The sequence below is a fragment of the Oculina patagonica genome, chromosome 9 (genome assembly GCF_052425735.1).
Source record: "Oculina patagonica isolate OP01 chromosome 9, crgOcupat, whole genome shotgun sequence".
Taxonomy (NCBI): Eukaryota; Metazoa; Cnidaria; class Anthozoa; order Scleractinia; family Oculinidae; genus Oculina; species Oculina patagonica.
This window is the reverse complement of record NC_135766.1, coordinates 25,832,576-25,859,626: the sequence shown is the minus strand read 5'-3', so window position 1 is coordinate 25,859,626 and position 27,051 is coordinate 25,832,576. Positions and strand designations below refer to the sequence as shown.

Here is a 27,051-nt window from a genome sequence, read left to right as displayed (position 1 = left end):
AACACAACGAAAAAATTAAAAAAATTGGAATAAAAAGCTATTGAAAAGACCAGCCATGCATAAGCTCACGAAAAGGACTCATAGCTCATAGATGACCCTAAGAAAACTGGTAAAAAACAAAACATGACCAAAAACTTGTTTGTTCCAAAGTAGAGCTCGGATGCTGCAGTTTCGTTTAAAAAAACACAAGTCAAGTACAAAGGGCTCGTGATAGGAAAATATCACGGTCCCGAATTAAGAGGCCTACATTTGAATTACAAGATAATAGAAAAACAATTATGGTTCGGTTTGGTCTAGTGATTGCGGAAAAATTAACGGTTCTGTAATTTAAAAGAATTAAACGCATTGAATACAACATCGTAAAGCAGGCGGCCCACATACTCACGCAAAACAGTTCACTCTTGCAAAAACAGGAAAAAATTCCATTGAACAAAAGAACCTTTTATCTTTAATAAATTAAGCAATGTTTCCCACAAAGGTATTCCAAAAAACTTACACTTTTTCACGAAACATCTTGCCCTTTTTGGCTTCTCATACAAAATAAAATATTTTGGAACCACTGAGAAAAACCGTACACTTGTTTTCAAGTAATTTAAAAGACAACAATGTACGTGACGAACCAAACAAAGACTACGCATCAATTGACGTTATGAATGAATCAGCTAATTACAAACAATTCTCAAGGTAACGAATCAAAAACAAGAAACAAACAGTTCACGCATTTCATTTTCCGCCTTCGTGATATAAAAGCTTTTAACACACCCAATCTCATTCAGTGTACAAGTGCTTTTTCAAACACCGTTCTCGCTCGTCGCGTTCTCTCATTGCTAACATGAAATCGTACTTGTTTGTTTGTCTTCTCGCTGCAGCCATCATGGCTGCACGAGGGCGTATGGCGGACATGTACACATTCGATGAAGCTCTTGGTACCTTAGATAGAATGCAAGACCCTGCCGATCCTACACCAGATCAAGCCACCGATGCTCCAACGGACAAGCCGACACAAGCTCCTGATGGTGGAGATGGGGGTGAAGGAGAGAAGCCAAACCCTCACGACTGCGACTGTGATGGAGTCTGTCATGATCTGAACAACGATCGACTTCCAAAGGCAGTAACGGTCAGTTAAAAAAAAGAAAATGATAAACATGTTATATCGACAAGTAAATGTTTTGACTTTTACCAGCCATGCTAGAAACAATATCTGTTTTTAAGTGCGTAGCAGTTTCATAATATAAAAAATCGATAGAAAACTATTTCGTGGTATTTATGACGCCTTTGTGTACTTTTTGAGAAGATGCTTTCATTTATATTTTACGTTTTTTGTTGTTTTGTAGTACGAAAAGAACTATCTCAGCTACGAAAACTTCCCGGTGCTTTGTCGCGATGCATCAGCCATTATGCTGCCACCTAGAAGTGATAACAAACCACAGAAGAAATACGTCTGCAAAGAAGTGTTTGACTGCTGCCGTAAATGCAACTGGCTGTTTTACAAATGCCTGGCAACAAAGCCGAACACTTATGGTTTCTGTATGCGCGGTGCTTACAAATGCATGTGTGACTGCATTGACAAGAAGTCATTCAAAGAGCTGCCTTATAACCCAGTACCAGTCCACACACGTCCACCTCAAACTCCACCTCCGCAGACAAACCCACCTTCAATTCCACCTCCGCAGCCGACCCCTTAAACTGACTGATCCAATGAGCGTTGTTGTACTGGCTGCTTAAAAGCTGTTTGTAGACAATTCTAAGGCTTCTGGAAATAAAGTCATTTTGTTTTACCGTAGTTCAAACCTAAAGTGATGTAATCAGGTTCAATGCCATGTAAACTACAAATAAACAATTTTAAATGGATTCATTGTGTTTTTGTTCAAGTATAAATCCTATCACCCTTTATTCTTGTCCTTCAATTGTTCTTCTCTTTACTTTTAGCTTCCATTTTTTTATAATTATCACTTCTATATTTCGATTGCATCCACTTGACTTACTGGCCCTATGCCCACTTAGGGCTTTGGCAATAAGTCAAGCCGGATTGCATCCACGTTACAACATTTAAGTGAAAAGTTACATTATAACGAGCACCCCCAAAATGGCTTCCTGTCTTGAGCTAAATTACATTACACTGAAAGGAGAAAAAATGTCAAAATTGAGAACGTTCCAAAATTGAATTTTGCACAATGTCGAGAAAGTAAATAGCAGCATTGTAAGTGAACACAATAGCTTTGTTTTAAATGGTCACAGCATAATAAACAGAATAACATCAAAGTACTCCTCAATAACTTTCACCGGCTAGAAGTTACAAAAACGACTTACACTATGCCCAAGTTTTGATGACAATAAAAATTGTTATAGTCAATCCACCGACCCACAACAAACAAGAAGTCATTTTTACAAATAATTTAAACTTGTTTGTTCACAGTCGTGACCCTGTATTGAACTAATTATACGGAAGACCGCGCGGTTATTTAAATTTCAATTTCTTCATTGCGTTCATATCGATATATTTTAAAGAGATGGGTAATGAGAATAGAAAATGTGATCATCTAGGTAAGTGTCTTGATCTACGGACAAATTCTTATAACTAACATTAGAAAAAACGTGTGACAATGATTATGAGAATTAAGATTTTGAGCTTAGGAATGAAAGAGTTCAGAACCCCTTGTCGTAACTACTAAGCCATGACCAAGTTGTTGTTAGCAACAATTCATCTGAAAACTTTCTCTGTTAGAAGTTCATCCTTCCCTTGTCCTGTTTCTAACAAAACTCGAAATGAAGTAATTTGTGGTGCAGATTTGTTTCAACACATCAAGGTTAATTCCGTCGCGATTAGTCAGCATTAATTCCTCTACATGAACAGAAATCAAATAAAATGGCTTTGTTCTCCTATCTATCAGGTTGCATGAGTGAACTGTAAAAAGTAGTGTTCTCTCATATATTGAATGAACTCGTACAAATACGTCGAATCATGCATCAAGCTCAAACGTCTACCTGGATAAAAGTAAACCCAACAACCCAACAAGAAGATTTAATTTTGTTGAACAGAAATATTAAGAAATCGATTGATTTAATACAATGTGGACAAACTTGAGACTTGAATGACGGTCACATTTTTCATTCGAATTTCCTTGCTTTGTATATGCTATCAGAATGTAGAGATAAACACACAACAAAAGCTTCAGAACTGAGAGTTAATATTCACCATCATTTCAACTGCATCTTGTTACAAATGATAAAGTTTAACTTTGTTGTGAAACTGTGGAACAATATATATATTTTTAATTCAACGTATGGTTTGTTTATTTTATTATTTATTTTCTCTGCACCTGTTTCGCAGTGTTATACCTTACATATGAAATTCTAAAATAAATTTACTGAGATCAAAGGTGCAAATTTATGTCATTTATAAAAAACGCAGAAAACATATTCATCAAGTAATACCAATTTCTTCAGTAATTATAAGTTCGGAAAATTTTGTTTTTTTCGCTTACAATATTAATGTTTGTTGTCCAAAGAATACTGCCTCATCACCATCCTTTAATGTTGATTTTCAATAAACTTTCCTTGACACATTTGCCAGCGCATTCGTAAGCTGACTTTAGACAGTAATCTCTGATTTCAGTCAGAACACACTTGTAATATTCCACGTTACATTTTCGACAGCAAAAGAAGAAGCAGGCAGCTAGGTAGGGTTCCTTCTCGATATCAATTCTCCCGGTTTCTTTGCAGAAGATAGGGTGGTTTTCAATCCAGATTAGTCTCTGAAATAAAGTTTTTATTAAGGTTCAGTTCTATACTTAAATAAGCAGTGTAAAATTGGTTCTTGCAGCTCACGTTTTTGTAAACTCTATACAGCGTGATCCCGATTTTTCATATCTCCAAGTTTCTTCAATCGGACACTAATTTTACCCCCGATTTTTCGAGCTTCCACTTTCACGAACCAATTTTCGTTTCCCTTGGAGGCTCGAGAAATCTGGACTCCACTGTGCTTTTCATCTTAACTGACTATCTCTGTATCCTACAGCCACTGTTAATGTATCGCAATTATTTAAAAAAGCTGTCCGAGATATAGTTTTCAAGTTTTTGATCGGCGTTACATGAAATAAGCAAGAAAGTGATCATGTATAGATGGTAATTTACAGTTCAACTTACCTGAAGCTCGCTGCTGTTAGGATCTGGGCAATAATCTCTACAATTACATGAATAGTCTTGTTGTAAATGTCTTGATTGTTTCACTAAGGCGTCCGAAATCGTGCGACTATCTTTGCGTTTCACTGTCAAATGTTTTACTTTAACATTTTCATCATGTGCAGGTCTTGTAATTTCTGGCTGGATCACTCTCCGCGGGGTTCGGCTCACAACTTGCTTTAGTTGTACGAGAAATGCAAGGGATAAAAACACATAAATAGCTGACAAATGCATCACGGTCCATTTGAACTACACGACTAAAATATAGTCTAAAAAGTATACTACGGTAGTCACAAATAAAATAAAAAAATACTAGTAGTAATATAGCAAAACAAGCCGTGAACACTGCACGGATGAACAGTTTTTCCGTCTTGACAGATGACTCGCGCGAAACTCGATCAAGTGTAACCATGCATGGCCAGAGACCACTACAATCTTAAATACGAATTGCTAATTTTAATTTTCTTTTTCTCCTAAGCACTAATGCAATACTAATGAGGTGCACTTTTGTGTTCGCTGGACCCAGCTATGCACGTAACTACATATGGGTTTCTATCGTAAACGCAGGTCTGACAGGTGGAAGATATCCGATAGTTTTTACAAAATGCAAACTTTGCTATTGATAATTTCGGCATCATGTCCTTGAGTTTTAACATAGTTTTACAATCCTTGTTTCACTTGCATGATCAGTTTCAACAAAAGCAAACCTCTTGAGGATAATGACCACTGTAAAAACTGTTTTTTAAGTTTTATATTTTTTTTCTTTGTCATATGTGGGTTGTTAAACAACCCACGCATTACAAAGAGTTTTCACTGTTATTGACCCATGACGTGCAAATACAATTCGTCAATAAAAGTCAATACTGTCCAAACGTTAAAATAAACAACAACAAAAAAAAAAAAACAGAAAAATAATCGATACTACTGTTATGATTCTTCGCTAACTTAGCGTAACCTCATCAAAGCTTCTCTTGATCTCGTTTACCTTAAAAGACCTATTAAGCCCAGGGGGCTTATTCCTTTAGGAGAGGGGGCTTTTTGGAGATGGATACAGAGGCATGTTTTACTTAACAAATCAGCTAGTGCAAATAGCAGCAGACGATGTTAGTCAGAAGTAACAAAAAATAACGTAGTGGGCGTAAAAACTTTAGAAAAAATGTTTTGCTGAACATAATCTGTCTTTGCGCCCCATTTTGAAAAGGGAGTGTTGGGGGGGGGGGGAGGGGGGTGTTAAAAAATAAAAAGGGGCTTTTTTATTAGATACGTACAGGGATTCCAAGAGGGGTGAGTTAATAGGCAGATTTTTGTTTGTTTACTCAGTTGTACGATGAACAAGCCTTTCACTTTGTACTCAACGACAATTCACATTTGCATGTCCGACAAAACTTCCGTTTGTCTTTTCAGGTAACGTGGACACTGAGCTAAATGCAACGTGATCCAAGTAAAAATCTTTCATCCAAAAAAAATATCATGTTAGTCCTGTTCAATAGCCCGTGGAATAGTTTCAACAAGCAAAACAATACCTAAACTGTAGGGCAAGTATAACAACACCGTACTTGAAATACATTTGCTAATATATTGGCACCATTTTTGTCAAAAAGCAGCGCATACCAGCTGTAATTTGGTATTGTCCCTTTTAAGTAAAAACAACAATATTGCGCGACAAGTGAAAGTCCAAATGCTCGCTCTTGAAAAAATATTGTTTTTATCTTGTATGCCAAGATATAACTGTTCAACCGGAAATTCACACCAGTAGTTCATGTTAAATTGCACGTAATAGAGCAGTGATATACGAAACAGGATTTGAGGTAGAAGATACCTGCAAAAACGACAAAGGTGTGGATATAATTGAACCAAGACTCGTATAGTGCTTCTACTACCCTTTGAACTCACTAACATGAAAAATTGTCGAGCGTTGACCTGCAGTAGGGCAAGGGGGAAAGGGTGCGGCTTAAAAGGACTGTGTCACGCCTGAGTTAAGTTTATTTTATTAAGTTTTGCAAATACTCGCTCTGAAACTTAATTTTTGCAAATAAAAATTACTTCTGTGGATCTAAATTATAAAACCATAGCTTTCGAACTGAATTGCTTTTTTACAACCAAATGCGTCTCCCGGGCGTTATAATTTAAAGTTACAAGCAAACGAGATTAACTTTGGAAACTGTTCAGCCCAACAGTATTTCAAAACCCCACATCGCAATCCGTTTTAATCTTCTTCATTTTCGCGCATCCGTACCTTCTTTTGTATTTGCTGTGTTATTGAAATGCTCCTTCACTGTTTTAAGTGGTTATTTTTATATTTGACTGAATTTAATGGCAATTTCCCAGTGCCTAACACCGTCCCTTTTATCTCCTTCAAACACAGTAAAATCGCAACCAAATGTGGCTATAACTATACAGGTGACATGACAGACAGATAGTCATGTTTCCACAGCAGCAACTAAAGATTAGAGTTCTGCATGGCGCTTAAAACCCTCAACACCTCAAATCACTGATGCCCTCGCCAAAATTTAGTGAAATTTGAACGATTTGAAACAGCCGAAAGTCATTTTAAAAAGCATTAATATTTTGTAGATAGTTTCTCTGGTGAGAAATTGCAAGTCCAAATCCTCAGGCTCATATGTCGCATAAATGTATATCGGAGTCTTAACATGGACAACGTGCCAGGATAAAAACCCTACCCACCTCTCCCCGGTAAAAATACAACTGACCGGTAAAACCATATTGAGCCCGTTAAACCAGGCAGGGTCTCAAAGGGGTTTAGGGCTCCAGGGCTCCGGGCTAAAAATTGCAAGGCTCCAGGGCTCAAAGACGAAAATGTTAGGGCTCCAGGGCTCCATATTATCTGCTTTCGGGCTCCGGGCTCCACTATGGTCTACAAGCTTAAGATATAAAAACTATTTTGCGACGCTAAATAAAGTCCGCAAATAAAAAAGGCCGCAATTCCGACCAGTTTTTTAAACCCAAGAAGCCGGTTATCGACGGTTATCATGTCTCCAACTATTAAAAAGTCCCCACTAAGGTCATGTAGCGGATCAGATTTCTTTGCTCTATGTGACTGAAACTCGAGGTCTCAAGTTCTTGACATCTTTCACGTGGCGTTGATCTTTGGAAAGAAAAAATGCCATCTGGGATCGCGAATGATAAAATTTTAAAACGCTGGGCTCTGGGCTCCGCGGAAAATTTCTTTGGGCTCTGGGTTCCACAGCCAAAAAAGGATCAGGGCTCCGGTTAGTAAAATGATCGGGCTCCGGGCTCCAAAGCAGAAATTTCAGGGCTCCGGGGCTCCATGGACCCCCCCTTTGAGACCCTGACCAGGATACCATGTTTGGCAAAATAACAAGACGATGTAACGTTTCTGCATTTGTTATTTAATATCATAGAAATATGTTCGACAAGTCAGCAAAAACAATCGTAACTCAACGCGCATGATTAAAGTATATAAAATACAGTTTTCATACCCACATCAATGTGCTTTAGTTATGTTATTTTCATTCTAATTTATTGAAAAAATAAATTGTCCTTGACAAATTATTTTAAAGTTATTGTAGATATATTCATCATATAAAGAAAGAATATAGATTCAAACTTATTTTCTAACAAGCAATGACTTTGAGTACAACGCAGACTTTTCACGACTTTTTCTATAATGGTCTCCTTCAACGAACACAAGTAAAATGATCGCTTGATATACAGTATCGTTGCAATAAATTGTCCACAAGTCACTGGACATTCTTGAACGAGCAAGGAAACTATTATTTAACCAACAATTCAAACGTTGTTTGACAACATTCCTTGAGGCTATCTTTAACACACCGACTTATATTCCATTAGTCTTCATTAGATTAAATTAAATTAGATTCACCCTAATAAATGTTTACTTCAATTACGGTATTTTTTTAAAAGCAGTGAGAAGAAAAGAAGTACTTTTAAACCTTTTCATAGAAATAAGAATGGGTTATAAATTATTATATAGTTTTTTTGGATTACTAATAAATGTATAATGTATTCAAACTATACAACGAATCAACCTGATACTTTCCCCGAATCCCAGGAAACAATTAAAAGTTTTTTTGTAATGAAGAGTCATTGAATAAATATACATGATTCCTGTTCCAATTGTACAAAACTCAATTAAAAATATTGTCCATTCCTTATTACATGTAATATTTTACACTGGTACAATTTCAAATCAATCAAAACATACCTAATCCTCCCGACCATGTACGCTAACGAGAGTCGTTTGGCAGCAGGAGAGAAAATCAAGAGTAATTATTCATTAAAATATGCAATCAGTTGATAGACAAAAACTATCCTTATCATATATATTTCTTTTCTCAAAAGAATAGCTAACAGCTCAGATGGAACACAGATGACTGAAACACTTGACATGCGATTCACACTGTCCCACAGTACGCCATTTATGTCATTACTGGAAACTAGTTCCCAGGCCTTTTAGTCTTCACCTAACATGTCTCCATCTCGTGACTCAGGTTCGTCCGCTTTGCTTATGACGTAATCCTGACGTAACTTGTCTAACTCGGCGAGCTCACGCTGCGGAAAAATGAAAGCATTTTTTTATCATTATCACGCGATTGCTGCGTAAATAGTAACAAGTTCAAGTTGGATGGTAGAAAGAAGTAGGACCTGATCTCTTAGCATAGTTCTCGGAGGCCCTCGGAAATCTTCGAAAGTGTCATTTTCCGATGAGGCAAGACACCTTTGCTAGTAAAACGTGTAAACTATTGTAAGCTATCAACCTACCTTCACGATATCCAAGTGATAAGCCCGTTTTGTTCTGATCTTCTGCATTGGGAAAGGGTTGAGAAACTGGAAGGCAATCTAAAAACCAAACACGAAACTAAGTAGACGTTTAAAAACTAAAGGCCTTTGAGCATTTAAGAAATACAGGGTAACCAGTTGGGAGAATTCACATCCCAATCTTGGTACCGACCTGAGATAAGCTGTTTGCGTCTGTAATTTTCTCCTGCATCTGTCTCAGGAAGTTGAATATGCTCATGTGATCTTCACATTTCAGCAATTGTTCTTCACTGCTCTTGAAGACGGCCAGTGCAAACCGAAACAGAACCTAATACAGAGCCAAAAGACGGATAAGAGAAAAAAAAACAACAACAACAACTGAATTTCCTGAAAAAGGCGATAAGCCTACAAAATTCATTTATTGAAAATATTAACCGCCATTCACACGCGTTCGGGAAGGTCAAATTGAGCATTGCTGTTTGTGTAGTTGAAGAGGCTAAGCAATCTCTGTCACCTTCTTCATTACTAGGTTAATTCAAAAGTTATCTGTAGTTTGTTGGTCACTGATCAACGTTGTCATAGCAACAAAACAGGTCCCTTTGAAAGCTATCCTTTACAGGCACTTACTGTGAACACAGCTAAAAAATAAGAAAGGAAAAGGGTCACAAAAACCACGCCTCACCTTGTTTCCCTCGAAAAGAAAAGTGTCCCAAACTCGAAGAGTTGTCTGCAACAAAAACGCATTTGATTATTAATGAAGAAACAGTCGAAACTCTATGTATGCAACTGGTTCCGTCACTTTATAAAGGTTTGAATTTAATTTTGTATAATTTGTGTTGCTTTCCAAAGCTTCTCGTCTAATTATAATGTAAAACATTGCACGTGCAGTTGTTCGCACGTTCTACTCTGATCTCTTCCACTCCCACAGTAACACTGGTTTTCTACCGGCCAAGAAATAAAGGAAACAAAAATATGTCAACGAAGAGCACTTGACGTACTTTTTGGCAGCAAATCACAAGGGATATGGCATCGTAAGTTGTAACACAACGCACCTGTATTGGAAAACTATCCACAAACACCGTAAGAAACCAGTTGAAAGACACCAGGGACAAGTCCACGCTGTCAATCAAATAAAACCAATCAGTAAATGGTGACGGATATTAGAGAAAAAGAAGTCTTGGATACCAACACGGCGACAAGACTGAACTTCCCATGCTTTGTAATAATGTAACAACTATTACCGTGTGTTCTTACCAAGCAACACAAAATCCGCATTTATCTTTCTGTCAATACGTAAAATTATTTCTTTTCATTGGGTAAATAAAAACAAAGTTTCCACGCTTTCTATTGACAGTGGTCAGCATCCATTTTCTCAATCCTTAATTGCAATATCGAGACATTGTTACGCAGACGGAGACCGCTTTCATGTAACACCAAATTCTCAGAACTAAGGAAATCATTACATACTTGAGAGCGTCAAAGTGAGCACTAAGTCTTGGTAATTTCTCAGCCAGTAGATCCCTGAGCACTCTCTGGTCCGCTTGTGAAGCGATAAGTGTTTTGGAATAGTAATCCTTTGGAATAAGATGTTCAACAATGGCTACAAGACACCTACAATGAACATAAGGGTCAGCACAAAGAAATAAGCACGGAAAAATTCCAGCTTTTTCTAAGCGAAAGAGGACGCTCACAAAAAACGGACAAGAAAAAACAGAGTATCATCATCATCATCATCATCAACATCAAAAACAACAACAAGTGCACTTACCAAAACGATTCTTCTTCGTTAAGATAAAGTAAAGCAATCGCGACCAGCCGATTTAAACCCTTTGAAATAAAATTACAAAGAAGGAAAGAGAGAAAGGAGTTAAATATGTAAATAGCAAAATTGAGTAGAATTTTTTTCTGTTTCTTTCTCCTTACCTGGCAATAACCAACATCAGGATTATGCCAACTGTAGGCTAACAGAACTTCCCTTAATTTAGCAGTCTGTGGTAAAAAAGCAAAAAGTCTCTGTAAATAACCTAAATCAGCTATGTTCTAATGCCCCGAACTTCGTAGACAATCCGAGGCCTTATTGTTAGTTTTTGTTGTGCTACTTCATCCCAGCTTACCCCAACCCAGGCGTTTGTCGGGTTTCCCCAACAATGTACTTGCACAAAGCCAAGCCTAATAAAGTAATTAGTTTGAACCTAGAAGCATCAGTAGGTCGTATAGTGTGATCGTCCGGGTGAGAGTAGTTCTGAGAAGAACTGTTGTTGTTGTTGTTCTGTTGTTTTTCTCAGAACTACTCTCACCCGGACGATCACACTATACGACCTAAAGCTAAGCTTGAACAACATGCCATGGGTATTGTGACAAAACAACAAGCAGATCAGGTAAAACCAGTAACATAAAAATCTTCCAAACTGGTTTTAGCAGTGTACGTTTAGACAGTATGGAACGGTTTTTACTTGAGTGTCGTAAACCTAAGTGACTAACACTCCGACCAATCTCACAGGACACAGTCGATTCAGTGAACCGATCAAAACTCGAAGCAAACCCATGAAGCTGGCACGAAGCGCGGGAAAACGTAAATGTGTGAGATTTGACTTCACTATTAATTGGTTGAGAAAGTGGCAAGAGTTTTCTAAAATAACTAAGCGTAGTAACACAAAACCAAAGCAAACGCGAATTACTTTCGACGGTCAAGTGAAATAGCTCTTAATAAGATGTACTTACCCCGTCGGCGTCCAGTTTATCGTAATGCCTGTTATTTGGTAATGTGCGTAACAAATCTAACTCGATCTGCTTCACTGCTGGTGAAGGCTTCCCTTTGATGTTTTCCAACAGCTGTTGATAGTATCCATCCCCAGCTATTCTCCTGGTTTCTTGTACGCACTGATTTATGCAGTAATTCCATATTGTAGCACGATGTTCGTGTGGGACACCTGATCGTACAAGCGCTTTGAGTTCGGGCTGAAACACCAAGCAGACAGCATTCAGTTAGGGAGGGGTGTTGAAAAATACTGTGAGCCACAAGCAATTTTGTGAGAGGGAGGGTTCTACACTCACCGTTTTCTGTAATTCTCTATTCTTGTGTGTTACCATGTAGTTTTCCCACCTTACTTCCACGGACATCTCATGGGAACTTATATTTGCCTAAAAGAAATACCATTAATTTAGCATCGTGTTCAGGTTCTGCGACCTAAAAAGCACAGTCGGTTTGCCCAGCCTAGTAGCTCATCAGTGAAGAATGAAGCTCTGTTGGATGTAGGTCCCTTTCAGCATTAAATCAGGTCGTCTTAACAATTTATGATGACGGACAGCGAGAAATACTATGACTGTTAAGTGTTTTTCCCAAGAAAATCCCGGTCAGGGTTCTTGTATCCCGGAACTCTAACGCAAAAACCATAAAACTTTTTTTCCACCATTTGTGATTTATACCGATAAACCAAATTGTGTTTCTTTCACCGTTTGAGGAAGACATTACAACTCTGCGCGCACCCTTTTGAGCCTTCCTCACCTGGCAATTTGTCAGAAAATTATTGTCTTTTGCTAAAAACTAGATTTTGCAGAGATCCCTTCACAATAAGAATTCTAGGTTTCAAAGTTTGTTTGTTTGTTTGTTTGTTTGTTAGCTTGTTTGTTTACCTTGAGTTGCTCTGATCGCCTGTCCATCTTCTTCGCCATTGACAAGAAAGCTTCCTCATCTTCGCCTTCAAGATTTTGTCTGAAGCCCCAGCGGTCATATGGCTGAATACTGACACGACAAATCAAAATGTCACAATAAAATCTGAAATCCTTCCTCGTATGGTTAAGTTGAATTCACCTTAACAGTACAAGAACAGCACGACCCATTGGCTTTGTCAACAGGACGCAAAACCCTAAATACAGCAGAAGAGTGATTGTTATTCTACAATATAAAACAGCGCTAACTTTCGCGTGTATTTCCAAAGTTGTCACGTCAGCTTCCTTTCTTGTTGCTTAGCAACAGTCTTGGCTAAAGCCACGAGCTCAGTTCACTTTTCAGGTTCCAAACTTAAACGTGCAGTACTTCATGTAGTATACACTGACCTGGACCTGGACATTGTCAACACCTCACGTGACTCACTGTCAATAGCATCCTCCACCAGTCGACTGATGACTTCATCATCCATGCCCCAGGGCTCGCCATCTGCACACAACATACAATTACAAACGCTTATAACTGGTAAGTGAGATGGTGAGTTCAGGGCTGGAAATAACGGCCGGTCAACGGACAATGTCCGGTCTGATTGGGGACTTGACCGGTCAAACTTTCCACTTGCCGGTCATGTTGACCGGTCACATTCAATTATATTGAAGTAAAGTAAAGTTTTCATGCTGTTCAGTTGTTTTCTATACGTAGGCACATCGCTTAATTGTGGAACTTTGACCTGAAATGATCTGTAACTGTTGCATTTGAAACAGACATCGGCGTTCTCACACATCCGGTCTAGACGGTCTTATACTCTTTATTCCGTAATTTTCAAGTTCTCCATTTCCTCCCGCATTTAAAAAAGCTCTAAATCCCAGAAATAAAAAAAATATAATTTAAAGAAGTTACAATTAAAACAATATTTCACATCTTTGCACGTTTTGTAGTCTGTTACTTGCTGTGGCATTTTCGCAGTGTAAATACGTGCGGCGAACGTAGCAACACGAACCCAGTTGTTTACATTGAATAATTTCATGTCTATAAATACTACAAGCAGTTGAATGAAAAAATGAAAAAGCCTTTTATTGTCGTGAATGAGAACGGCTCTCAAATAGTTAATACACAGAAAATAACAATCAGATCAGAACACAAAAATTATTAGAGCGAGTTTTCATTCTTAATTAATGTCTCAACTACTTTTATTTGCAAGTTCAAATTTATGCAAATTTCGTGTGAAATGTAATTTGATTCTACAGTTTTGTTTTTCATGTTTATGAATGGTGAAAACAAAACTTTTATAAAGCAAGTTGTATTTTCATGAATGAAACACTGTTTCACTTGAATTTAAAAGTCAATTGCTGACTACAATGTAATTTAATTTCTATTTTTCGAAGTTTTTTTGTAACATGAAACGAATGATGTGATTTTGCAAGTGTCTCACGTCTGGCTCATAATTTGTATTTGTCTGAATCGCTAAACTTAACAAATGGGACATTACTTTTCAATGCTTGGGGCCATGGGTTATAAGCCCTTTTTAGATTATCAATGATTTGTACAGTAACAAAATCTGTGGTCTCCTTTTTGGAACTTTTGCAAAATCTAATTTTAGACACAAGTATCACCTCCGGAATTTTTTCATGAAAAGATGTAGATTTCATGTTGCGTTTTGCATCTATTAAAATATAAAACAAGCAGTAAGAATAAGAACATTTTCAACAGCTTTAGAAAAAAGGTCGGCTAGTACTTTAGGGATGGGGGGTCAATTGTATTTGATTAGAAGAAAACGTCATGTTGTGTTTGACCGGCCAGAAATGAGGTATGACCGAGCTAAAATTTATTTGGCCGGACATCTTGACCGGCGATCATGCGGCCGTTATTTCCAGCCCTGGAGTTGGATGAAGTTTCTAAGGCCCTCAACAAGAGTCTAACCCATGACCTTCCAGATACCAGTTAGATGCTCTAACCACTGAGCTATGACAGACTCGTGGTGGGCGAGGTCATAAACTAGGTTCTTATGAGACATGACACATGTCCCGCCATAGCTGCAAGGCTCAATAAGTTGAAATGATAAATGTGAATAAATGATAAGTGGAATGGCTAATAATTGCTCATGTGTATTGTAAATCACAAGTACACACGTGACGTTGCACAAAATGGGCACTAAAAGAACAACCAGACTTTCTCAAAGTCTTTCGAACTTCGCACTCACTTTCGCGCTTCGCGCTCTGTGAGCTCGACTTGTAGGCAAGTCTAAAGAGAACCCACTTTGATTTTTATTATAAAAACGTATTAGTAATAAAGCTGATTGCTTTCTTTTACCTTTGCGTGGTTTCTGGAATTCCCTTAGCACAAGGAAGTACTTGCTTTTGTATTTACACATCTCTGCCTCGACAGTGGCCAGTCGCCTAAAAAAAGGCAGAGTAACGAAACCTTATAAGAAGTAAAACTTTTTTGAGGAGTTTCTGACTGCTTTTCCTTTGAGATGGGGTAGGAGGTTTGAGAGGGGGAGTCATAGAAGGGAGCTTCTAAGAGAAGGGAACTGGGCAAGTCGGGCTAAAAGAGGTTTACTCGTTCGCTTCCTTTTGCAGCAATTCTGTTCTGTAAGCAATATTAACAAAGACTTTTTTTTTAAATACCTGTTGGAAATAAAAATTCTGTCCACTTACATCATTTGTGCCCTTAGAATCTCATTATCGTGTGCCCTGAGCTTGTTAAACTCCAGAATCTCACTGTTCAGAAAGCGATTTTGCAGCACATAAGCTTGGCAAGTTTCCTTAGTAAAAAAGATAATGGATTGTAAGACACCCAACACAAAAACGTAACAGTCCTTCTTCTCAAATTAAGACTAAAAAATGAAAATTTTGTTGTAGATTTTTCTATTTGATGTCTTAATAATAAAACATAGTAAGTAATTACAGAGCCAATAACTGCAGTGGCAAAGTGCCAAGCGCGAGAAAATGTAATAAGACAGATTATGATTGGTTTAGGTTTGCAACTGACTGGCTGCTTAAGACAAAACATTCATTTTGATTGGCTACAGCAAGTTGCATGTGTTTTTTCAGAGCTTAGCAAGCGTAAAACCAAAGCAGGCACATCACGTTTAGACATCGTTTGAAAACTGATCTACTCATTATTACCTTCAGTTTTCCTATCTCTTGGATCTCATCAATGCTGTTCTCTGCAGACGTGGAATCTGTGTCTTTGCATGGAGCCGTGCTAATTAAAAAAAAAAGAAACAATAAAACGCTTTTAATCACACTGTGCCCAACAAAGAAGGTTTTTTTGTACGTTAAGGGCAATCACATAAACTGTCACAATAGCCAAACATTTCTTACCTTTCAAAGGTATCGTCATTTTCGTCGTCAAACTCTTGAGCTTCTACCCCTTCAACAGTGGACTTCTCTAACGCATATAACTATAAATGACAAGAACAAAGTACGGTACTTATAGAAAGTTCCATGTTCTTGAAGCATTTTATTTTTTAAAAAGTGTTGCCTGCTCTAAACGCGGCTGTCAACTTAAGGAAGGTGGTAAAGGGGTCTAGATCACTTTTTACGAAAAAATCAAATAGCCATTTTACGAAACTAAGATAAAGGTGTTAAATTACAGTGGAATGAACTGGGGCCAAGAACGACGATTAGTCACGGTCATGCACTGGTCACGCAATCTACGACACGTAGTCTTGTTTTCAAACGGTTTATACTGGAAAGGATTTTGAAACCCGGAAGAAAGACACATTTTGGCAATTCTCATGAAAAAAGTCGATTCATGGTTTACGGCTATGTAACTAAATCACGTTTCACGACAAAAGAATAGCCATTTCACGATTCACGGGAAAAAAGGCCTTTCACGGATGACGAAAAAACCCTTTCCACCGTCAGCTTACTCTCAGCTTACTCGAGAAAAGAGTAAAAATGAGAGTAAAACAGGATTAGCAACTTATAATCATTATTTGCCTGGTTTGTGAGCGAGACTACGACTTGGTCCTTAACAGCAGTCATCTCCTGGTACATCTGAATTTGGTCCCTACACTCTCGCAGCTCCTTCTTGTTGCCCCTGAAAGGAAAAAAAAATGTTGGTCAGGATTATTTACACCCACCATAAACAAACAAGCAAACAAAAACAGGACAACACAGAGGCCGTAAATACCACGGGAAAACAAATCGACGCGGATATGCAAAACTGTTCCGTAAAAAACAAAGTACGTTGTTCGTGATATCTGTTAACTTACTTTATAACATCGTCTGACTTTTTAAGCTCTTCAGTTTGTTCTTTTAACTTTTCTTCAAGCTAGAGAGGCAAGGAAGGGAAAAGACGTTTACAGTTATTTCCTTGTAAGTACTGAACTCTTGATGAAAACGCTGCTTTTTATTTCAACCAATCACAAGCAAAAGAAAGTAATCAGTCTGGCCAATCACAAAGAACGCCTGCAATCTGGACAGTGAACCAATCAAACTCAAAGAAAATACATGTAGCCGGTGAGAAGCGCAAGCAAGCGTGCGCGAGCGAGTCATGATTGTTTTTACGGTTAACTTATGACTGGGCAAAATAAAAGGAGAGTAAAAACAAAACCGATCACTAAGCGTGGTAATGCAAAACCAAAGCAAAAACGAATTACTTTCGACACTCAACTGAAAACCGCTTTACGCTTGCCGCTCATGTCAGAGTTGCACGGCCAGGACGAACTTAGGGCTTAGTGCATCTGATAGTGCGTCCCGTTTTTAAACTAGATGCATAAACCGCAGACAAATAATTTGTCTGGACGGATTGCGTTTTTGTTCTAAACACGGGTGTTCAGAGAAATGTGGTTGTCTAATGATTAGCGTGCTGGACTCCGGATCGAGCAGTTCGGGTTCGAGCCCCGGCCAGGGCACTGCTTTGTGAACTTGGGTAAGATACGGAGCAGCTTGATGGGCCTCAGACTTTTTACCTTCCAAGGACGGCTAGAAATTGTTTATAAAACCAACCTGTGAGATGTAAATCAGTTTATCTTTCATTTCTTCTGAAAGTGATCTCTGTTCTTCGTCGTCATTTTGTGTTCTTGGGGAAAGAAAGCCAAATAAATTCGGCATGAATTTATATGAAAAACTTGTAACACTCTAGAAACCCTGTTGACACGTCTTACTCATACAAATTGTCACATACACTGTACAAGTTTTCTTACACTGTAAAGCTCTTTTCAGTGTTCAGCCTTTGCAGAAAAACATAAAAAAATTCAATCACAGTTGTTAAAGGGTGAGTGCAAAATCCCACTTGTTCCTGAACTTCTTGACATTCAATATTGTAACAATCCAAAGAAAATGGTTTTAAAACTATAACAAATTATACAAGTATATATTTACCTTTTGCTTTTCTCTAATTCAAATTGCCTGAAAATTAAAGAACATTTTGATTTATCTGTGGTAAATAAATCAAACATATTTAAGAATACCAATCAACAGCAATTAAGGTCACAGCTTAAGTGGACAACATGTCTGTACTAAAACTCGAAGTTATCAAGCCCTGAAATAAGCGAACGTCCATTTATTCCCCATGAAAGAGCGACTTGGAAATCTTCTTGTTTAGTACCGCCTTGGATGAATGGTATGTTCAACCACTAACTTCATCAAAACAATTCAGTAACGTTTCAGTTAGCATTGCATATTAAGTGATTATTTTCCTTAGTTTCTCACCTGAGATGCTCGTGAAGACTCTCTATAACATCCTGTCTTACTTGTATTTCACTAGGGGAAACAAAATTACACAATGGGGAAAATATAAAAAAATTATAAATAAACCCACGAAATTAAGGAGAAAGGTCACGAATTGCACATCGTGAAATTTTTTCCATAGTTTGTTTTCCCTTGGATCCCCAACCTTTTAACATCTTTTAAGGTAAAAACCTTTCTCGTTTTTTGTTCATATAAAATAACCTCTTCGGTTTGTCATTCTTTGTTAATGATTATCTGAAGGTTGTCCAGCTTTGATTTGTAATTTAGTTTACTCATGAGTAAGAAGGTCAGACAAGATTGCACTTCCGTCAGTTCTGCAGGACCTCGGCAGCTTGCTGTAAATACTCAGTGCTTCAGTCACTCTGCACCGCAGCAACTTAGCACTACATGTACCGCAGTGCATGGGTATACACTGTAGCATACATTTAAATGGCGATCGTCTTTGTAAAAAGGAAACTAATAAACCCAACACTGAACAGTGGTCTTCATTAATCAACTTACTCCTGAGAAGATTTCAAGTTTGTTTCTGCAGTAGCCAGAGCCTCCTGAAGCTAAAGAAAAAGATTTTCGAAATGACTTTTAAGTGCAAATTCCCTTTACTCAGCTGTGTCCAAACAAATTGAAAGCATCACGTTTGCAGTTGGAAGAATTTGTTTGAACATCAGTCTTTATTTTTTCTCTGTTTTTACTATTGACATTATGAAGAGAAATTAGACACTACAATACAGTGATCACTCTATGGTGCATGACACTGGTTAATTTTTGACAACAGAAGAATATTATCTTTACAAAGACTTTTTAGTTGTTTGTCGTCAAAATTACTCCTTTTGTGAATCTTTCTGGAGGACCACTACAAACTTGCTTGTCTTAAAAAAGCACTTTCCACACGAAGTAAAAATCTCTGTGAGTTAATTGATACCTTTTCACAGTCTAAACATCGAGACCCAGGTCTTCCACCTCCCCCAGGCTGAGTAGTTGTTCGAGTTGCAGCAAATTTCCTGTAAAATAATCAACATTGGTTTGCAAGTGATTATGCACACTCACAAACAAACAAAAGTACCTTTTTTATGTAACTTTTGAATCAATTTACAGTTGTGTTAAAAAATTCACAAACCAGTTCATTTGCGTTTATTTCACTCACAATTTTGCTGTGATTGTCACTGTAGGTTTCTTTTCCTTTTTATCATAATAAAGTGCATTGTAGAAATTAATCAGAGGGTAATAAATAAATAAACCCCTTTCTGACTTGCTGGTATATTGGGGGTCCGTTGGCCCTGAAATATAAACTGTCATCAAAGTTTTACCATTACTCTTGAAGTTTCACTTCTCGGCCAACTGTTAATTTTTCAGAGTGTTTCAGCCTCTGCCATATCCTCCAATATACCAGTACAGGCCTAAAGGAGTTTATTTAATATCAAATATAACACAACAACACCAACACTTTAACTGACAAGCTCTTGATCCCAAGTCATACTAAACATAAGCTAGTTAAAGTGTCAGAAAAAAAAGCTTCATGTACTCACTTTCGAAGTGTCCCAGCTTTGAGAAAAGTGGAACTGAAATGGATAAACATAAAAAAAAAAATTAATCATGAATGAACAAAAACTACTTTCTATGAGAGCAAACAGAACAAAACCAAGCACATCAAATCTTGTAGTGACTGAACAATATGCGAGCCAATGAGCCATTAGGGCTAGAAACCCCAAATCCCAATAAAAGGCTATCAAGAAGCTACCTAAACTATCTGTAGACTAACCAGAGTGCTATTTAGGCTACCCATGTGTTATTTACACTAGCCAGAATGGCTCACACAATGCCAAGACACAAATCTTGTAGAGAACAATCTCTGCCTGATTAGGGACCGGTCATTATTTATGTAGAGGGGGGGAGGGAAAAATATGTTGGAAAGATCAAAATTTCTGTAAGGCCCCCCTCCAGGCCATGTAAGTAGCAAGTGACCCCCCCTTCTTTATTCAATATTTACGTGATGACCCCCCCCCCCCCACCTCATATCTCCCTTTATATGCCTCAAGTAATTTATTATTAAATGCATGTTACATACAATCTTAATTGCACATTTGTTCTAATGCAAAAAGGCTGGATCAACACTTGTCAACCAAGGCTTCTTTGCTATATATATGGATACTTGTCCAGCAATAGGGCAAATTTTTGGATGAGTTATGTGTATAGTAAACATACCTCTATTATTAACTCCTTAACTTTGGAAAAGTGGTAGTTTTTACAAATTATGCTCTCGTGGTGAACACAAATGTAATATCCATGCAAAATATAATTCCTTTCCAGTGATTTTCCTAAAGTTGTAAAGGGATTACTTTGAATTCTTGTTGTCATAAATATCATGTTTTATTACTTCTTGGGCTATTGCAGTGATAATCATTTTGTAAAAAGAAAATTATTTCAGTCAAACCAGATATTAAAGCAGATTATAAAGGTCTGGTTTCTTTATTAACTAAAATTAATTTTAAGATAACAATGGAGTTTAGAGTGAAAACAGTATTTCTGTAAAATACAAATCACTAAAGTTGTACATAATAGTGGAGTTTAAACAAAAGAAAACAATAGAAAAAGCATAAAATTGTACAATTTAGCATCTCACTGTTTCACATATGGTGTTTGCACTGTTCTATTTAACTGTTTTACCCACCTCAAACTGCTTATCCCCCCCTAAACTTCTTTATAAAAAATTTTAGCCCCCCCCCCTCTTGCCACTCTGAAATAGCCTTGACCCCCCCTTCTTTTTTTCCCTCCCCCCTCTACATAAATAATGACCGGTCCCTTATCTTTTGAGTTTTTCTTGCAAATCCAATATGGTACCATCCACACAGCCACTGCAGATTTAAGATTACTGTGACATATTCAGTGACTTAACAGTGAGCTGAAGATGTTGTTATGAGATAAATTTGTACATGTTTGCACATCTTAGTGTACTTCCCAGCCACAAAATAAAACCATCTTTTCTATTAATAAAGGATGTCCAAACGAATTGTTTACAAACAAAGATCACACCTGAATGGTTTTGTTTTCTCAGAATCTGTATTTTCTTGTTGCTGATGGCTATTGTCAGGTTTTGAACACTCATTCTTGATGTGACTCTGAAATGAGCTAAACAAAAAGATGTCACTCAAAAGAACAGTGACAAACACACTTAGAATAAGCAGTGTAAAGTATGACAATACCACTTTTTAGTAAACAGACAAAATTATCCTGATAAGAATAGTAATGTATTACCTCTTGCTTTCATCAGCGATATCATCGTCACCATCTGGCATAATAGGTGCTGAGATGTTGAGTGGCGGCTGCTGTTGTGTTAGAATCACTGATGACCTCTTGGCACTGATGGGTAGAAAGTATGTTAGCAATATAGTTAACAATGTTAGAAACAGGGAATTACAACAAATACTTATGGACAAACATGGAAATATCATCAGGCAATTACCAGATTAATCATTTAAAATTTAACACCATTTTGTTTGGCATAGATTCTTCAGATATTTGTTGCAAACATTTGTTGTGATACAGTCAACACAAAGTTTTCTAATTGCAAAATAAAATGCACAGCTCACTTCATTAATTTTATTTTCCAAATTACATCCTCAATCTTTGTTTGAGTACATACTTAATATTCTTGAACTCAGTCCTGAGGTTTGTGAAGGAAAAGTTAGAAAGGATGCCAGGTGATGTGACTTTCAAGGCGGCAGCTTCCTCTCCGACAGACTGTGGTGCTGGTACAGGTTCAATGACAGCTAGGGGAGCCTCATCTGTTGACGTCAACAGTACCAGCTGTTACTCACTGATAAACTAAACTCATCTTCTCTTCTACTAAACAGCTTGATAAATATGGCATAAACTAGCATAATTTAACATTAGTGGAATGCGTTCGGTAGGGTGGGGTGATAGGGGTGAGGGCGGGGCTGGAGGCATGGGGTGGGAAGTATGATTTTTATTTCCATTTTTCTTGTTCTGCGGTCTGTTTGTCAGTGCCTCAAGGTCATGTATGTATGCATTGCCGCTGGCCTGATCTCGTCCCCATCTTTCTTCCAGGATTCCCTTGGTGCCGCGGGGCTGGTCTCCGGTCATGTTTCAGGTCTCTGTGTCACTGTTGTTGTTCTCAGTCAACTCTCTGGTGCCATTCCAACATTTTGTCATCGTAGCCCTCTCATTCACTCGCTCCGCAGGATGGTCTCACGTCTGGTCCTCCCCGGGGGCGCCTCCCCCCCTGTGCTGTCTCTTCTCCCTCCCCCCTAGCTCTCGCGAGGCACGCGCACCGTCCGTCGGCGCTTGCCGTCCTTCGCTGTGTGTGTTGGGGCCGTCCTGTCCCCGCTCTCCCCCCTTTTACGTTCGGTGGCGACTCTCCTTCCCTGGTCCCGTTTGCTTCCTCCGTTTTCTTCGACTTCCCACTTCTTCCCACGTCTGTGATTCTTGGACGCCATTGCCACGCACATGGCATGGAGGGTCATTCGCCCCGTTTTCTGGGGCGGCCAAATTGATGACCATCAAGATGCCCACTCGACTACAAACGGATTAGGACAGCGTTCTCCTTCGTCGAACGCAATTAAACTTCAAAAGTTTACTTTTTTAAAAAAATAGTGAAAAATAAGCCAGAGTATAGATAGTTCAGTTAAAAGACTCAAGTAACTTCTCAACATCTGGAATCTGATCACTGCACACCGCCCCTGTACCCTGCTGTCTCCAAATGACTATGTTGCCAGTGGTTTAAATATTTTATCTTTGGTTTGAAATTTTTTTAAACCAGTCGAATTTTATCTTACATTGCCTCATATTCATTAACATGGTCTGAAACAAAAGTAAATTAAAATCAAACTGGTTTCAAACATTTTAAACCAAAGATAAACTTAAACCACAACAGCTACACTGCACATTTACAAGAAAATTGAAATGAAATTAATTTTATGAAGCAAGTTTTCCTGATGCAGCCAACCTTTCTTCTCATCCTCTGCTTCTTCCTCTTCAGCTAATAAACCACATGTAGATTGCTGCGAAAACAATGAAACCAGTCTTCTGGGAATCACTGACAATACATTTTTAAACAATTTGAAAACTTAAAATCATAACCTTACAATAGTCATGTATATTGGAGAAGCACTTATTTATAATAAGCATCCAGTAATATTGAACATAACTCTCCCTGGACATGAATCTGCTGTAGTCTTACCCCACCCCCACCCACACCCCCACCCCCACCCCCACCCCCAGCAGGTAACCTACAACAAGTATTAATAACGTATTTACTATTTTCGTTAATATTTTGATTGATACCCTTTCTTACCCCAAGTGCTGATATATCTCCTTTATTTTGAACAACAATGTTTGCTCTCTTTCTGCTGTATTCACGTCTTCTTCCCTAGACAGTCAGATTAATTTCAAGAAAACTGTGTTATAACAGGTTATAGAGAATTGGCTCTCAAACTAAACTTGAAAACAATATTATTTAAATAAATACAATCAACTGATCACTTTACACGAGTGTGTTAAATACCTGAAGCTCTTGAAGCCAAAACATCATGGTTTGTTTATCTTTTGCTTGAAGCTGATAAGTTCTTCCAGACGTGCTAACAATGTAAACGGATGGCAGCATTTATTCAACATTTAAAAGAGTAAAATCATCACCATTGGGTAACACAGTCTCAAACATTCAACCCAGCCTAAAATGGGCAGCCCATCCTGAAACAAGCCACCCAGCCTTCAACAGGTCACCCAGCCTTAAACAGGACACCCAGCATCCAACAGGCAACCAAACCTCAAACAGGCAACACAAGGACTAGTATATAAATTCTACTTACCAGATCTGAAACTGAGTCAGTCTGTCTGCATCTTCGACCTCAAATGTGAAGGACGCATTTGCCAAATCAATATGACTGAAAGTAAGTGAAACAGTAAAATTAATTAATTACCAAATGACTTTTAACTTATGACTGCCCAGCCTAGTCCACTGCCGTGAACCAAAAAACATCTCTTTGGTACATGTATGTTACCACAATCATGATTTATACAGAGTAGAATACCAATTTCTTGAGGCTTCAAGAGGAAACAGAAGTTGGTTTGAGAAATCAGGAGTTCAAGAAATTAGGAGTACAAGAAATTGATAGTTTTAATATTGGCATTGTTTAAATAATTTACTAAATTATTAGTTATTCAAGAACTGTCAGATTTATTTATTTCGCCCTTATAAAAATAAAACTTACCCGAGAGGTGTAACTGAGTTTAATTAATTTGCTACATTTCCAGCTTATTCAAGAACTTTCAGATTTGTTTATTTAGCCCTAATTAAAATGAAGCTTACCCAAGAGGTGTAAAATCCTGTGGAGTTCTGTAATAATACAGCTTGCACTTTCTTTCATCATACACAAACCATCTTGTTTTCCATGTTTTTAACCCCTTTGCTAAAATTGTACATGGAAAATAATAAATAAGTGTTACTTATTTATATCAATTGTTAGTTAATACCACAGACTTAGATTGTGCTGGTTATTTATCCTAGCTAAAGGTACTCTAGGGTTCTGGTGTTACCCAAGAGTTTTATATTAAACTCTATTGACTGGGCTTTTCCATTAACATTTACTCCACTTAACCCTTAATAAAAGACAAGTCTGCTCGAGCCAAGGTGTCCTATATAAAGTTGGTTTCTATGTTTACTCCCTCCTGAATCAGGGCTATCAATAAAACCACACACTGACCAGAGCCTTGGCAAGTTTTCTGTCTTGCGGGCTAAAATTCATGCAGCTTGCAGGTAAATGGGAGATGTTTTCAGCTTCTTATATCGCTCTCTTGATGGTTGCCACACAAGGGACGCCACTTATTTTAAATCTTATGAGATGCTAAATAATAAATTGCATGTTATCCCCCAGTATTAAATTTGTTGGTAACTAAAAATGAGTTGAGAGAAGTATTATAAGAGGGTAGCAAGGGGGAGGGGGTCGTGATCCTGTTTCACCCACAAATTTTAACCAATTCACATGCCACATATCCTTGAACAGCAGAATTCACGAATAATAATTTATGTGTTTTCTAGCTATTTTCACACGTCACAGACTAATTTTTGCCTTATTTCCACACCTTATGGTCTAATTTTTGTCCTTTTTTGTGTCACATAAACCCTTTGCTACCCTTTTATAAGAGTAAAGTTTTTGCCTAAGAACACAATGGAATGACTTAGAACAGTGTCTGAACCCGGCGTGCTCGACCCTGAGTCCGGCGCACTATTAGACCACTGTGCCACCTCTACCCAGTTCTCAAACATGGTCAGTAAGCTTAAACAGGTACATATATCTTCACGAAGAGCATAAACATACATGTATAATAAAACTTTTTCTGTCTTGACCTTAGGATGAGGATGATTGCAAGAATTTCCAGTAAGCAAATTATTGGAGACAATTCACAGTTAATAGAGCAAGTTCAAACAAATTAAGGCTAAACAAGGCAGTGATAGTTATACTTAATGATATATTTACTTACCTCCAAGCTTGTTTAGAAACCCACATAGCTTAGGAGTCCCACTGGTGATTTTCTTAATCAAAGCAAAAAAGAAACTTATCACTTGTTTCATGTATTCAAAGTAACCAGTTGTAAGATTGTAAGGCGGTCATTCAGTTTATAAGCAGCTGTTACTACTCGATAATCGAGGGATTACCTATATGACATTGAAGAATATATATCACCCAAAGTATTTCATAACACCAACTGGCATCTTCACCCGTAACATTCAGGGAACTCAGCCATAGCAGGTGTTACGGGTTTTGACTTTTAATTACAGCCCTGCAGATTGTCTGAAATGGATGAGCATAGGGGGAGGGGAGCTAGGGGACTTTAGGGGGGGGAGGGGGTGGAATGAATTCCAATGAGAACAATTGGTGCATTAAAGGAATAAATAGTACAATACAATAATTGAGAAGAACTAATAAGGGAATCTTAAGCTGAGAACTGAACTTATAACATGTTAAAAAGATAAAATAATAAACATTTGTGAAAGGCCATAATGTCAAATGTGCGGGAAGTGCAAACATCTTTAACACTCTTCATGCTTTCAGAAAGTGAAATACACGTGTCATAACATACTAACTTCATGGCAAGCTTCTGTAGATATAGCTGTTATTTTCTTTCGATTCCTTTCGTAGTAAATTCTGCGCGATAGCCTGGTCACTTCCTTGTTGTGTTAAACAGCTGTTACGATGGATCTGCAGTCCGCAGTTTTCACAGGACTTCAATTGGACAACGGAACTCGTTACTAGTAAGGGGGTGTTATTTTCAGCGTTACATAATAATTTACCACATAATTAATAACCATCATGGCGAAACCACAATAGATAAACCCTTCCAAACGAATGTCACGTGCACATTGGCTTAAATTCTGCAGGTTGAAACGAACGACATCGCCTGCGACGAAGACTCAGCTGATACGATGGAGCTCTTATTTAAAGGATTGCTGCGAATTACGTTTAATTTACATACCTTAGACTTGTTATTCGCGTCATTCTTTTCAAGTGCGGCATCAGAGCTATCTTGAGGTGCATCTTTACCAATCGTGGAGTGTTCAATTTCCGCTGGAACAGCAACAAGCTCCCAAGAATCCTCCATGTTTTGGACACTGGAACACGAAGGACTGGGACTTGATAAATGTCGGAGGAAGTCGGAACAAGTCGGAGGGTTTTTGGTTTTGGTTAATAAGCTGCTACACTCACTAAACACCAAGACCACTGTCCA

The 27,051-nt window shown here is 37.9% G+C and overlaps 2 protein-coding genes across 2 annotated transcripts; one reads left to right on the top strand and one right to left on the bottom strand.

The window, feature by feature from the left end:
• The first annotated feature begins 196 nt into the window (after positions 1 to 196).
• On the top strand, positions 197 to 1,851 carry LOC144666682 (uncharacterized). The gene is made up of 2 exons (XM_078528069.1): positions 197 to 1,117; positions 1,335 to 1,851. Exons 1-2 carry the CDS (start codon positions 833 to 835, stop codon positions 1,683 to 1,685), a joined length of 636 nt encoding a protein of 211 aa, XP_078384195.1. The 5' UTR covers positions 197 to 832; the 3' UTR covers positions 1,686 to 1,851.
• A 5,688-nt stretch (positions 1,852 to 7,539) lies between these two features.
• On the bottom strand, positions 7,540 to 26,951 carry LOC144664873 (TBC1 domain family member 2B-like). Its single transcript, XM_078526078.1, has 34 exons — positions 26,800 to 26,951; positions 25,807 to 25,858; positions 24,635 to 24,734; positions 24,135 to 24,209; positions 23,831 to 23,903; positions 23,621 to 23,695; positions 23,273 to 23,327; positions 21,950 to 22,091; positions 21,562 to 21,666; positions 21,340 to 21,435; positions 19,836 to 19,868; positions 19,232 to 19,310; positions 18,814 to 18,863; positions 18,274 to 18,324; positions 17,944 to 17,970; positions 17,569 to 17,641; positions 16,833 to 16,891; positions 16,558 to 16,657; positions 15,937 to 16,016; positions 15,739 to 15,817; positions 15,268 to 15,374; positions 14,921 to 15,006; positions 13,000 to 13,099; positions 12,577 to 12,685; positions 11,998 to 12,084; positions 11,665 to 11,901; positions 10,867 to 10,932; positions 10,712 to 10,770; positions 10,411 to 10,554; positions 9,996 to 10,062; positions 9,626 to 9,670; positions 9,137 to 9,271; positions 8,947 to 9,024; positions 7,540 to 8,736 (listed from the first exon to the last, which is right to left on the bottom strand). The coding sequence occupies exons 1-34, from the start codon at positions 26,923 to 26,925 to the stop codon at positions 8,638 to 8,640; spliced, it is 2,949 nt and encodes a 982-aa protein (XP_078382204.1). The 5' UTR covers positions 26,926 to 26,951; the 3' UTR covers positions 7,540 to 8,637.
• Between the last annotated feature and the right edge of the window lie 100 nt (positions 26,952 to 27,051).

Bases quoted from the DNA above. Each gene is read 5' to 3' on its own strand.
- LOC144666682 (XM_078528069.1), top strand. From the start codon at position 833: ATGAAATCGTACTTGTTTGTTTGTCTTCTCGCTGCAGCCATCATGGCT. The intron at 1,118-1,334 runs GTCAGTTAAAAA...GTTGTTTTGTAG, and splicing joins GACTTCCAAAGGCAGTAACG to TACGAAAAGAACTATCTCAG.
- LOC144664873 (XM_078526078.1), bottom strand. From the start codon at position 26,925: ATGGAGGATTCTTGGGAGCTTGTTGCTGTTCCAGCGGAAATTGAACAC. The intron at 18,864-19,231 runs GTATCAATTAAC...CTTTTTCTTTAG, and splicing joins GATGTTTAGACTGTGAAAAG to CTTCAGGAGGCTCTGGCTAC. The intron at 15,818-15,936 runs GTAAGAAATGTT...TTTTTTAATTAG, and splicing joins AATGACGATACCTTTGAAAG to CACGGCTCCATGCAAAGACA.